The sequence below is a fragment of the Platalea leucorodia genome (assembly GCF_965183815.1).
Source record: "Platalea leucorodia genome assembly, contig: HAP1_HAP1_SCAFFOLD_24, whole genome shotgun sequence".
Taxonomy (NCBI): Eukaryota; Metazoa; Chordata; class Aves; order Pelecaniformes; family Threskiornithidae; genus Platalea; species Platalea leucorodia.
In genome coordinates, this window is record NW_028121458.1 from 834,096 (window position 1) to 848,420 (window position 14,325).

Below are 14,325 nucleotides of genomic sequence, written 5' to 3' on the forward strand. Positions count from 1 at the left end.
TCTGAAAGAGAAGGTGACTGGATTTACTCAGGCAGATCATGCCTGACCATCTGCGCTGCTCTCTGAGATGAAAGGGTTGTACTTCTGGGTGAGGGGAGAGCAGTGCATGTCGTTTACCTGGACTTAAGCAAGGTTTTTAACACTCTGCCCCACAATATGCTTTCATCTGTGTTACGATATTATGGTCAGTCTGGGTGGGTAAGTAGATGGATCACAAACTGATTGCCTGTTTGGGCTCAGAGGGACGCGGTAAATGGGTGCTACTCTGCCTGAAGGCCTCTCACTGCAGAGTCCTGCAGGGGTCTGTCCTGCAACCTGCCCTCTTTCACATGGTTTTCCTGGTCTGGAGGAGATGAAAGAATGCTTTCTCATAGAGTTTGCAGATGGCACCAAAGCGAGGGGAGTAGCTGAGACACTGGAGGGCAGGGCTGCCATCCCAAAGGATACAGACAGGCGGGAGGGATGGACCAACAGGAACCTCATGAGGTCCAGCAAGGACAGATCCAAAGGCCTGTCCTGGAGTGGACTAAGCCCCTGCAGCGGCACAGGTGAGGGGCTGCTGGCTGGGTTGCAGCTCTGTGTTCAATGCTCTGGTGGTCCTTGGGTTACATTAGGCCAAAGAAGAGCTATCGGCAAGGAAGGCCAAGAGCCTCCTGGGCTGTGTGAGCAGGAGCACAGGCAGGGGAAGTGGTTCTCCACCTCTGCTCAGCACTTGTTAGGCCACATGCAGAATACTTTCTCAGGGTTTGACCCCACACAATGCAAGAGAGGCACTGCCTATGGTGATCCAGGGATGTTTCCAAGAAGACAGTCAGGCTCATCACTGGGGTGCAAGGCAGGAGGACAAGAGGCAACAGGCTGAGACAAGAGAGAGACAGGTTAGCTCTGGGGAGAAACTTTTCCAACAGGCGGACAGTCAAGCACTGGGAGTTGTTTCCCAGGCTGTGCTCTGGCTCCATCCCTGCAACTTCTCGACACCCAAATGGACCAAACCCCTCAGTAACCTGGTGTGACCCTGCTTGGAGCAGCAAGTTAGTCTAGACACCACCCAAATTCCCTTCCAGCCTGAACGATGCTGGTTTTCCTTCTCCTTCATGTTGTCAATGTTAAGGAATGCACTCAGGGTCTCCCTGACTGTGGAAGTCATTCCCATCCGGGACAGGGCTGCCTCCCAGGTACCCCCAGACAGCCCTGATCCCATCCTTTGCTTCACCTTTCATGTCCTGGTTCCCTCTTGCCCTCCTCTCAAGGTCATCTTTTTTACCATCCTCATACTCCCTGTAAAGAACCGCCTACCCTGTTAGCCCTTTCTGCATTGGCTAGCCTCTTCTGGGTTTGTGCCTTCCTTTGTTGTTTCTGATGTGGGTTTTGTGAGGCTTTCTACCTTGGGCAGCAATTCCAGCAAACAAGTACTGCTTTTTCTTTACCTGTAGTGTCCTGCAATGCCTCGTGCTGTTATCCTGGTAGAAGCACAAATGAGGATGAGCCATCTGCAAACATACCATAAATGCTGGCACAAGAGGGCTCCAGTCCAGAGGGACCCAGGCACACTTGGGGATTTGGCCAAAAAAAACCCCAAAACCCTCCCAAAGATCCACAAGGAGAAGGGACAAGCCCTGCACCAGGGATGGAATAACCCTGTGCAGCAGTGTGGGCTGCAACCTGACTGGGTGAGGAGTGGCCCTGAGCGAAAGGGCCTGGGCATGAGCATGGATGCCATACAAGCCAGTGGTCTCCCAGTTCTGGAGGAATGGGCAGAAGCTGGAGAGGATCGAGACAAGGGCAACAAGGATGGTGTTAGGGCCTGATTACATGAGCTGTGTGCAGACAGTGAGGGAACAGAGCCTCTTGAGCCTGCTGCTGAAGGGCGTGCTGAGGAAAACCCAGCACCATCCTACGTCTGCCTGGAGAGATGATGGAAAAACCCTCTCTTCTGCTGCCAGAAATGGTATGGCATGGGCAACAGCCCCAAACTGCCTCTTGGGAGATTCACACAGGGCAACAGGAAAAGTAACAAAAACCCTAGGAGTGTGGTGCTGCACTGCAGCAGGACACCCAGAGTGTCTCTGTGATCCCCACCCTGGGAGGTTTTCAGGTCTCAGCTCCCAAAAGTGCCACCATCCTGACCACGGGGTTGGTGGTAGTTACCCTTTGGGCAGGAGGCCAGGCTGGAGACCCCCAGCAGTCCCTTTCCCACCCACGCTTCCACCAGCAGCCTGTGGCTTGCAGTATGTCCTAGAAGAAGGGACTCAGTTGAAGGTGAGGGTGTCTCTATCAGGCTCATGGGAAGATTCAGAGAAGAAAGCAGCTCAAGCGATCTCTAGTCCATTGTGCAGCTCAAAGCAAGGCCAGCTCTGAGGTCAGACCAGGTTGCTCCCAAAATGTTGGTATTCATGAAAAGGCTCTAAAGAGGAGCCAGGCATCTAAGTCACGGTTAGAGAACCAGAGACAAGGCATTTGACCAGCTCCCTGGAGACCAGTATTGGGAACACCTCACCTTTTGGTCCTCTACTGGTTTTGGTTGGGATAGAGTTGATTTCAATCATAGTAGCTCGTATGGTTGTATGTTTTGGATCTGTGACGAAAACAGCCGTGATAACACAACGATGTTTTAGCGATCGCTGATCTGTGCTGAAACAGGGTCAAGGCCTTTTCTGTTTCCCAGGCTGCCCTGCCAGTGAGTAGGCTGGGAGTGGGCAAGAAGTTGGGAGGGGACACAGCCAAGACTGCTGGGGGAATCTCCACTTAATTGCTGAAAGGAAGGTTCTCTGCTGCAGATTTCAGGCTTCAGAGATAGGATCTGAAGAGAAGAGCTTTGAACTAGCAAAGCTTTTCCATCATTTTGCATGTGTTGCCTCACTTCCCCGCTTTCACTCATTGGCACCCAGAAGCATCACCATCTTCAATTTGCTCTCCTCTGAAATACGGCCAAGTGATGGGAAGAAAGGAAGAAGAAGGAGGGAGGAGGTCTTTTTCAGTCCGTATACGGCTGAATTTCACAGGTATAATTCAGGTTAATTTTGGTACAAACCTTGATCGTTTGAAAGCGTTCAAGGGAATCCCCTCCAGCCGCCCACCTTTGGCCCTGGCCTGGTGAGCACCTCCAGGGCCTGGTTCTACAAGCACTGCAGTGCCATGGCTGTGCTGGGCCTTTGTGTATCGGCCGGAGCCTGGCACTTGGAGGGACAGGGTGTTGTGCCATTGGGCATCCATAACGGCTCAAGCTGGGAAGTGAGTCTGCGAGTCAGACCCAACGAGGTCCATGGCCAGGCATGGCTGTGCCCATGGCTGTGGCTGGCGAGCAGTATGCCCACAGCGTAGCTCAGGTCAGACTGACACTGGATTTCACATCCCTGATCCACTTTTCCCTGTTTGCAAGTACCAGATCCAGGTGAGCATCACCTCTGTTGGCACATCTGGCAGCTGGGCTAAGAAGCTGGCCCCAGGAACCAGAAGAAACCTGCGGGGCTGTTTGCACCCTGCGGTTTCCCCTTCTCGTGAGCATCAGTGTGATTAGAGTCCCCAGGGGTGATGTGGGGTCAATGGACTTCCTCCCATTGCTTAAATAAGACTGTGTCCTCTTCCTCACCTGATCCCAGGTATTTAGCTCCTACCACACTGTCTCCCTAACTGGTCTCTCCTGTGACCCCCACCCACAAGAGCTCACCCAATCTGCTGCCCATCCCACAGAGGACCTCCATACATCCAGGCAGCTCCCTCCCACTGAGGGCATCCCCCTCCTGATGTTCCCCACCTCTCTCCTCTGAACAGCCTGTATCCATGCATCACAGAACCTTAAGGTTTCTGACTTGTCCCACACACCTCAGCAGGTATTTACATCAATGTCACAGCTCTGTGACAGCACACAGGGCTCCATCCTCTCCTGTCTGTGCCCCAGGCTGAGGCCATTGGTGCCCATTTGGGCTGCAGCCCCTCAGCTTGGTGCCACCAGGGCCAACCTCAGACTTGTCACAGCTCTTGCACCCAAGATCCTGTGCAAGCCAAGGCTTTGCTTCAGAGCGGAGACATGCTGGCGTGGATGGCAGATGGCAATGTGAGGCTGAAATGAGGGGCCCTCAAGGTGACCAAACCCTGTGCTTCCCAATGCCAGAGAGAAACAGGTTTGGACTGTGCGGCCCTGGCAGGAGAGGGCTTTGCTGTCTGCAATGTCACTGCAGCCCAGAGAGGCTGTGGTGGAGGTGAAGCTGATCTCCAAGAAGGACAGGTTGCTGCTGAAAATATCCTTGACTATGGACATCCTGTTATCCAGGCACGCTATGAAAATCATTCACTTCTTCCTTGATTGTATCATCAAGGAGGTGAATAAAGGATGGGGGTAAGAAGAATCCTTTGAAAGTGTTGGCACATGAGTGGAGACCCTGCTGTGGTGTGCCTCGTACTCATGCACTGCCCCATGCATCTAATGGCTAGACGTGGGACAGACACTGCCTCCCTGCAGCAGTGGCATTCAGTAACTTGCTTATAAGCCCCAAACCTCTCTGAGATGCCATTAGAGGTGTCTGTTAGTGACCAGCTCTGAATGGGGATTGCTGTGCGATAGGTCCTAAGACGCCCCCATCAGATGCCCTTGTGCTGGGCAGCTTTGGCATCTGAGATAGCACTACAGGCCAGTGTTTGGCCATTAAATTGAGCGGCTGCCCTGTCCCTGTCTGGGTGACTGGTCTCATACCAGAACAAAAAAAGGCAATTCCTAGACCTAACTCTGACAGAAATGACACAGCTGGAAAGAAGTGTCTCTCCCCAGCTGAGGGAGGGAACATGAGTGATTGCTCCAGCCTGTTTCACAGCAGGTTCCCCTGCAGCCCCAGGGACACCTGGAGGGAGCCCAGAGGGGCAGAGAAAGTGCTGCCTTGGGCTGGGCCTCTGCTGCTGAGCTGGGCTGGGCTCCTGGGATGGAGGGAGCTCCTGGCAAGCGGGCAGCCCTGCAGAGAGACAGCTCTGCCCAGGAGCAGCTCCTCTGCAAAGCGCAGCAGGGCTGAGGGCACTGCCTGCAGGCACCGACGGGAGAGGAGCGAGGCAGAGAGAAGTTAAAGGCAGACGTGAGTGGGAAGGTGCATAGAGCTCACTGGAGCAGACATCTTCACAGCCCTTGACACGGTAAGGCTCTGGCTGCAGGGCAATGCACTTGAGTATTCTGGAGGGATCTCCTAGAGCTGGCACATCCCATGGTTGGTGCAGTGGAGAGGGGCGTGCTCCAGAGCAGTGGTTCTGTGCTGGGGCAGGGACCCTGCCGCCAGCCAGGGTCAGCTCTCAGCCTGCCCAGGGAGCTCCCCATGGCAATCTAGGGAGAAGCTGTGGGTGGAAGCAGCAACCCTCGTCAGGTTCTGCTTTTGAGAGGGTGCTGCGTGGGCCAGGGCTGCTCACAGCTCCAGATCATCCCCAGGACATTTGCAGAGGGTCCTTTTGCAGAAGGCCATTGAGGCAGCATTTACCCGAAGGAGAAGATGGCTGGGTGGGCAGTGGGAGATGGGAATTTCCTTCTGCCTTGTGGAAAAGGCAGGGAGACCCCAGTTCTCCTTAGCACTTGTCTGAGCTGCTCATCAGTGCCTGCAGACACAGAAATATCCGCGGGCAGTGCCCTGCTGCCAGGAGGGGTCTGCAGGGCAGAGCTGAGCACACAGTGGGGGGGACTGGCTGTTTGAGCAGGGACAGGGAGGAGACCTGGGAACAGAGAACCAGCCCTTGGCAGAGGCAGCTCCAGGCACCAGAGACGTGGGCAGGGAGTGAAAGGGATCTGCTCCCAGAAGCGCCATGGGAAGGTGGGGATTCAGGCACCTCTCTGCCATCCCCTGCACTGCAGATGCCTTCCCTGGAGTAACTCCCTGCTCTCCTCTCCCACCCAGAAGAGCCTCTGTCCCCATGGCCCCAGGGTCGAGGGCATGAGTTACCTCCTGCACAGCTGGACCTCCAGAAAAGAAGCACATGGGTCCTACAATTAATATTTATGTGTGCTTGTGTCTGTGAGGTGGAGAGCACAGCTGGGTATGGAGAAGGCTTCCCTGCATGCCTCTCTGCCTTCCTTTCCTTGCTTCGTTTTTGTTTTTTTTTTTTTTTTTTGAGCATAGCAGTATCCTTTCTTGATTCCCTCCCTGTCAGTGATGCTCTTGGTCTCTGGGGTTGGGGTGGTGGTGCAGGTCAGCTTCTCTCCTAACTATGACTGGGGATCCTTCAATGGAGGTCTCCTCATGGGAACTAGGTGCCCAAGCTGTATTTACAACTGTGAGGCACCATGTCATTCAGTTGACAGGGTTGGGGACTGAGCTGACTCGTTCCTCATTCAGCTCAGGGAGGCGGGATTTCAATGAGAAATGGCAGAGGATTTTTGAGAGAAGATTCTCCTAACTTGTTGCTGTCTATTCCTTTTTGGACAGTGCCCAATGCCCAGAGGAAGCAAATGTCCAATGGCAGCTCCATCACCCAGTTCCTCCTCCTGGCATTGGCAGACAAACGGGAATTGCAGCTCTTGCACTTCTGCCTCTTCATGGGAATCTACCTGGCTGCCCTCCTGGGCAACGGCCTCATCATCACAGCCATAGCCTGTGACCACCACCTCCACACCCCCATGTACTTCTTCCTCCTCAACCTCTCCCTCCTTGACCTGGCCTCCATCTCCACTACTCTCCCCAAAGTCATGGCCAATTCCCTGTGGGACAACAGGGAAATCTCCTACTTGGGATGTGCTGCACAGCTCTTTTTTTTAATCTTCTTTATCTCAGCAGAGTATTGTCTCCTAACTGTCATGTCTTATGACCGCTACGTGGCCATCTGCAAACCCCTGCACTACGGGACCCTGCTGGGCAGCAGAGCTTGTGTCCACATGGCAGCAGCTGCCTGGGGCACTGGGTTTCTCAATGCTCTCTTGAACACATTCAATACATTTTCCCTACCCCTCTGCCAAGGCAATGTACTGGACCTTTTCTTTTGTGAGATCCCTCAGATCCTCAAGCTCTCCTGCTCAGACTCCTACCTCAGGGAAATGGGCCTTCTTGTGGTTAGTGCCTCTTTAATCTTTGGGTGTTTTGTTTTCATTGTGGTCTCCTATGTGCAGATCTTCAGGGCCGTGCTGAGGATCCCCTCTGAGCAGGGACGGCACAAAGCCTTTTCCATGTGCCTGCCTCACTTGGCCGTGGTCTCCCTGTTTGTCAGCACTGTAATGTTTGCCTACTTGAAGCCCCCCTCCATCTCCTCCAGATCCCTGGATCTGTTGATGGCAGTTCTGTACTCAGTGGTGTCTCCAGCAGTGAACCCCCTCATCTACAGCATGAGGAACCAGGAGCTCAAAGGCATCTTGAGGAAAGTGATTTCAAGGGCTTCTTTCAGGAGGCATAAACTTCCTATCTGTATCCACAAATAACTCCCACGGTAAACCATTCCAGGACTTTACTTTGTGAGGTGTTCTATCATCATTAGCATCACTATGTTTATAATTATCATTATCATCATTATTATTATCACTATCATTATGGCTTCATTGAGCTTTCTCTGTCTTGCCTGTAGCACGTATTTATGTCTGTCTGACACTGGGTCAGTGCTGACTCTCTCATAGCAGATCTTTAATAAACGGCTTCTCCCCAGTGCAGTGCCCGAAGCCTCGACTTGTCTTCCAAAGCTGTTGCCAAGCGTGGTCATGAGCAACTGCACCCCAAAAGGGCCTGTTGCTCCCTGGACTCAGGAGCAAAGAGCTCAATGTCATGTTGTGACCTGTTAGAGAGCAAGGTTTGGATTCAAGTTTCTAGTTACAGTGGAGATGGTGAATGGTCACTGAGGCACATATGCAGGGCTGTCCCACATGGGGGACACATCCCAGGGCTTCCAGATATGGCAGGCAATGTCCTTAAGGATGGGAGTCTGGAGTTGCCTGGGGAGCCTGGGGCATCCCCATGGACAGCGTGTGCTTGGGGTGGGCAGTGACACGAGCCCCACAAAGTGAGAGGTCCCCCACAATGGAGTCACCCAAAGGGAAAGTGCTAAACGCAGGGATCTGTAGGGAAACGAGGACTCTGCAATCCCAGGGGAGGCAGTGGGCACCAAGCAGGTACAAAAAAGGAAGACTGGAGAGTGATTCTTGTCACCCTCAGGCCCAAATGAACACACCTACTGTCCTTGGGAAAGCACCACAGTCCCTTCAAGCACCTGCCACATCCAGAGACCCCCAGGGAGGCGGATTAGTGGTAGTGATCCCCATCCAGGTCAAGGCCCTGCAGGGAGCATGGGGAGGGGGCCAGGAAACCTCCAGCTGCATCAGAGGAGGGGTGGGGAAAATTCAGGTGGCAGCTGATGTGGGCTGGAAATTGCCTGGGGGAGACAAATTCTGGCATTGCACTCATCAGCAGTAGTGCCCAGACTGTGGCTACCCTAAAGCAGGCTCACGGTGCAGAGCCACAAGTCCTTTCTGTCCTGGTGCTCCCTGAGGTCTGGGAAGTGGATGAAGCAGAATCGGCATCCCTCACTCCCCACCCCTTAGTGCCATGGTTCCTCCTGAAGCGTGGCATTGAAAGGGAGGCTGGGAACCTTTGTCAGGGCTTGCGCTGAAGGAAGCATGACCTTCTGAGTTTGCTGTTGTCCCTCAGTCCCTGTGCCCAGCACATGCCCTAGAGACAGTCTCCCCCAGCCCATATGCTGGCCCCAAAGTCACCCCCAATCCTGACCCTTTGTGTTTTCCAGCCCTGGCCATTCACCATGGTCCAGGTGTGGGCTGATCATTTAAATGTGACCAGCTCCACCTACACTGGGAGAACATCCAGCCCTTCCCCAACTCCCACATGCCCAGACCCTGGCAGTCCCCTGTCTACGAACCCCTGCCCGGGACACAGCCAAGTCTGGGCAGGGACCAGTGCTGGGGAGGGCTGCCAAAGCAGGAGGGCTGCCGAGGGATGTGGCACTGAGGTCTATTGAGCAGACCGTCCCAGGGGGATGTTTTCCCACCCCTGAATGCAGCCTGCCCCATTGATGCCTGCACAGCTGGGCTGTGTGGCAGCAGAGCTGTGCTGCTGCAGGGATGGGAATGAGAACAAGAGCCATGATGCTCCAGGAAGCTCCCACACTGCCAGGACCCCAAATGACCCTCAAAATGACCCTCAAACAGGCAGGGCTGTCACCCCAGTCATAGTACTGGAGGGGCAGGCTGAGCTCCAACAGCTCCAGCTCTGCCAGCAGACTCTCTGAAGCCAGAGCAGCTCCCCACAGTCAGGAGAGGACTCAGGGCTGCTCGCAGGCTTGGGGGTGCCTTGGGGGTGCAGCTCCTGGCACCGCTTCCAGGAGGCCCAAGATACAGAGGCAAGCATCGGTTCCCTGCACCGCAGCCCCTGGTGCCTCCTTCCCTGCGTCACCATCCTCTCTCAGGAGCACCACTGGGTGCATTACTCCCTGCCTTGGTTGAAGGGGAGCTGCTGGAGGTCGTCTCTGATGTCCTCCATGGCCCCTGGCTCTGCCCCAGCACCAGCTCCCATTCACTACCACAGTCCTTCTGTAGGGCTTGTCTCTGCTTGGATCTGGCCACCCCAGCCTGCCTGCATGGTTCCAGAGGGTCCCAGCGAGGCTGTGCTTGGAGAGGAGGTTGTGATTCTCCTTGGTCTGAGTAGGTGTGATGATCTGGCTGGGGATCATGAAGGGAAGGAAGGGACAGGAGACCATAGAGACAAGCAGCAGTAAGGGGAATTTCTTATCAGGTTAAGCGAAGAAAAAAAAAACCCATATATATACTCATGCACACAGAGAGAGAGAGAGAGTTTTTTACACATCTATGTACACATATATCACCACGATAGTTGATAAGCAGTGGGTCAGGGGCACAGAGGTTTTCAAAACTCGGCTGGAGAAAGCACTGACCTGCCTGATCTAACCATAAACTTCTCCCTGCTCAGAGCAGACCTTCAGATGTCCCTTCCGACTCAAATCATGAAGGAAGAAGGGGCTGGACATGGACTCAAGAGGAGGGGACACTGCTGTATGTTGAGGTATTGCTGCCATTTATAATAGCACTGTTTCACCCTGTCCTCAGGGTTACAAGGTGAGGGAGATCATCCTCAGGAGGAGGCTGTGCTCCAAGGGACACCAGGAGTCCAGTTGGTGTGGGGATCCTACAGAAAAGTTCTCAGAAGCCCTGCCAGGCATTACAGACCCAGAGAATCACAAAAGAGTTGGGGTTGGAAAGGATCTCTGGAGGTCACCTAGTCCAACGCACTTGCTCAAAGCAGGGGCAGCTAGGGCAGGTTGCCAAAAGCCATTGGGTCCAGCTGGGTTGTGAATATTTCCAAGGATGGAGACTCTCTGGGAAACCTGACCCAGTGTTTGACCTCCCTCACATTTAACAAGTGTTGTCTTGTGTTCAGATGGAATTTCATGGGGTTTAATCTTTTTTTCTGTCACTGGGTACCACTGAGAAGAGTCTGGATCCCTCTTCTTCACTCCCTCCCATCAGGTTTTTTTACACTTTAATGAGATTCCCCCCGAGCCTTCTGTTCTCTAGGCTGAACGCTCCCAGCTCTCTCAGCCTCTCTTCATGTGAAAGATGCTCTGGTCCTCAGTCATCTTCACAGCCCAGAGACAGCCACGTTTCTGCAAGTTCTCAATTTCGTTGCACTGAGGAGCCCAGAACTGGACCCAGCACTCCAGGTATTGCCTCACCAGTGCTGAGGAGAGGGGGAAGGATCACCTGCCTCTGCCTGCTGCCCTTCCTAACACAGCCAGGGATGCTGATTGCCTTCTATACCATGAGGGCACATTGCTGGCTGATGTCACACTTCTTGTCCATCAGGACCTTCAGGTCCTATTCTGTAAAGGACCTTGCATTTCCCTTTGTGGAACTTCATGAGGATCTCCTCTGAACCCCTTCTCCAGCCTGTTGAGGTCCCTCGGAATCCCAGTGCAACCCTCTGGTTTATCAGCCACTCCTCCCAGTATCCTGTCATCTGTTAACTCCCTGAGGGTGCCCACGCTCTCATCCTCCAGACCAGTAAGAGATTAAACAGTATTAGCCCTAATATTGGACCCTGGGGAACACCATTAGTGACTTGCCTCCTGCTGGAGTTTGTGTTGCAGGTCACAAAAGCTGTGAGCCCAGCAAGTCAGCCAGTTTGCCATTGCCCTCACTTTCCCCTTCTCTAGTCCATTCTTGGTCTAGGAGGGTGTTATGGGAGCCTGGCTGAGCAGCTCCACAGCTCCTCTTGCTCGTCCTCCTTGAAGACAGGACTGACATACGCTTTCTTCCAGTCCTCAGAAGTCTCACCCAAAAGCCATGGGACCTTTCAAAGGTGACCAAGAGTGGCTTCACAATGACATTGGCCAGGTCTCTCAGCCCTCACAAGCACATCTTGTCAGCTCCCATGGCCTTGTTTATATCTGGTTTGTCTAAAGGTTCCCTAACCTGATCCTCCTCCACCAGACTTGCCCTCTGGTCTCAGGGGCCTGGGATTCCTGAAGGCCGGTCTCACCAAGAAGGCACTGGGTGCCTTGGCCCTTTCTGCATCCTCTGTCATTACAGCCCCAGCCCCATTTAGCAGCAGGCCCGTGTTTTGTCCCAGCCTTCCTTTTGCTGCTGATGTCACTGTAGAAGCTGCTCTTGTTCTTCAAAGTCCTCCACAGATGCAACTTCAGGTGCGCTTTGGCTTTCCAAGCCCATTCTTGGGAAGTTACCATTGATGGTCTGCAGAAACCGCCTGGATTGCATGTGTCCTGCTCTGTTGTCCTTCCAGCAAATATCAGGGTGGTTCAAGTCCTCATGCGGACCAGGGCCTGTGAATGTGGGGTTTCTGCCTGTTGCCTGAAGAAGGCCTCCTCTGGTGCTTCCTGCTCAGGTGCTCTGTACCGGGCACCCTCTACATCATCAGCAATGCTGGTCTGCCTGCTAATCCTGACCCATAAGCTCCCAGCTAGCTCATTACCCATCCCAAGGCAGAACTCCATGCGTTCCTGCTGACCTCTCCGATAAAGGGCAGCTCCCTCTCCTTTCCTTCCCAAAAAGCTTGGATCCTGCCTGCATGTGCTTGAGGTCTTTGTCCCCTTGGCCATGGCAGCTGTTTGTGGTACTGACGTCTATGAGGAGACAGGTTGCTCTCATGGCACCGGGGCCTTATTGTCTCCTTGCAGCCCCTGGGAAGGCCGGCCACTGCCATACTCTTGTCCTTCACTAAGCATTGCACATCCCACATCACCCTGCCCCAGGAAGAGCCCTGAGCTCTGTGAGGGACAGGATCTCCCTTCCCACAGGCTGCAGGTCAGCACTTGGCCTTTCTGCTTCATAAAGTCAGCCAAGGCTTGACTCACATCAGAGCCACCTGCACAGTGCCTTTGCCTACCTGCAATCACAGCCTCCAGTTATCTGCTCTGACAAGTCCATGAGGAGGCTTTGTCAGTAATGGCCCTCAGTGGGGCCCATTAATGCTTCAAGACAGCTTGGGTTTTGCTTCTGACTTTGACTTCTTGAGAGATTACTTCTGTCTTCTCTCAGTGGAGGACGTTCATGGACTCAGAGCACCAAATACACCATGGGGCTCATTAAAATGAAGAAAGGCCTAAGGAGTCATGTCTCTTCCATCATCTTCATCAAGTCTTCTCCAGCTAATTAGAGGGGTTTCAGGAGTGGAGTTAAAGAGAAAGATTTCAATGACAACTTTGAAGACGTGATAGCAGCATTCTCCAGTTGATATTGATCCAGGGTCTCCTAAGGAGGTCTCGACCAGGACGAAAAGCAGTCCCTTGAGGTCCAACACTGTATGGGCCTCTGTGCTCCTCATCTCCCCAAACCCACCGTTTCTCTCCTTCACTGCCTGGGACTTAGGTCACTTTTCCTTCCATCAGACTTCTCCAGAAGAGAACTAGCTGCAAACAGGCACAGAAGGGTTTTTCCTAATTGTTAAAAAAAACCCAAACAACCAAAAGTACAACATGATAAACAATAAATCAGACCTTCACTGTGTGGTACATCCAAGCTGCCTCCAAAGAGGTTTGCTTTTCACAAGGGGTAACCAGACAAGAGATGTTTTAGACAGAGAGGAAATGATAAATAGAATTATAATTCAAGAGCTAGCTATAGAGACAGCTAGGCAGACTACTGAAAGAAAAGTTCAAAGTAGCAACTGGAATGGTGAGAGGTATCTGAATGGTCACAGAGGCAGAGGAAGGGGAATCTGGAGAACAATGGAAAGTGCATGAGTCCAGTTAGTCTGCTGGAAAGGTGACTTCAAACATGATCGGTTTAGTCAGGCCAGGTGGAAATACCGGGAAGATTAGTGAGATGATATGCACAATATAATACAGAGTAGTAGCAAGGCAAGTACAGGGTGAAAGCTATGTATCTTCTCACACAATTAAGACACATCCTGAAAATTCGCATTTTGGCATGAGAGGAATTACACTGACATTTTATTGAAAGTATTGAACCATTTCAGCTGATTAAAAGGTGCTCTTTTTTTTTTTTTTTAATATTGAAAAATTTTCTTAGGTTTTCAGGCTGAGTTCCTCTGTCTGACCATAAGCACCCAGTGCCACCTCTAGAGGCCCCAGTGCATCTGAGGTGCTTGCCTGGGACTGGCAGTTATCAGACACCAGAGCCCCTCGGGAGCTGCAGATGGAGCCTGGGCAGAGGATGCCAGGGCATCGACACTGGCACCAGGCATCTGTGTCCCTGGAACTGCATCCTCCCCAGCACATGAAGTCACCAAAGACGAGTAGATTGCTACAAACCAAACCAAATCCAGGAGGATAAGAACACAAAGAATCTGAGAGGCTTAGCATTTTCTTCATTCTAGATCATTTTCTTATTTTCTCTGTTGGTTTTATTTTTTGGTTTTGTGTGGGGTGGTTTTTTGTTTTAGTTTGGTTTTTTGTTTGTTTTTTGTTTTTTGTTTTTTTTACATTTTCTGTTGCTAGTCAGGCCTACAGCATTCAAAGAGATCATTTTCTGTCTTGCAGAAAGCCCAGTGCCCCCCTCAAAAGAGTCCCTGCCCAGGACTGTGCATATCCCTCCTCACTCTTTGCACACAGCAAGTCACATTCAGGTGCCCAGCTTTCTCACCTGCTACAGGGGAGCAGAGTGACCAGTAGCATTGAAACACCTTGGGTTTGCATGACTACATTTGCGCTCGTCTTACATTTCTGTTACAGTGGCTTCCTAAAGGAGTTCTTAGACATCAAACCACGTTTCCTTTTCATCCCCTACAAGGTATGTGATGCATGACACTGCTTTAGGTGAAGAAATAGATGAGAGTGGTCTCACTCGGTATTAAACAATTCAGCGCAGATGTCTATGACTAATCAGGTTGTCTAGACTTCCCTCTGTAGTCAGTGGAGAGCAAGAAGCTATTT

At 52.4% G+C, this 14,325-nt stretch overlaps 1 protein-coding gene across 1 annotated transcript; it reads left to right on the forward strand.

Annotated features, from left to right (window-relative positions):
- Window positions 1-6,415: 6,415 nt before the first annotated feature.
- LOC309603177 (olfactory receptor 14A16-like) lies at window positions 6,416-7,375 on the forward strand (the record flags this gene model as incomplete). Its single annotated transcript, XM_082338088.1, has 1 exon — window positions 6,416-7,375. The coding sequence occupies one exon, from the start codon at window positions 6,416-6,418 to the stop codon at window positions 7,373-7,375; it is 960 nt and encodes a 319-aa protein (XP_082194214.1).
- Window positions 7,376-14,325: the final 6,950 nt, after the last annotated feature.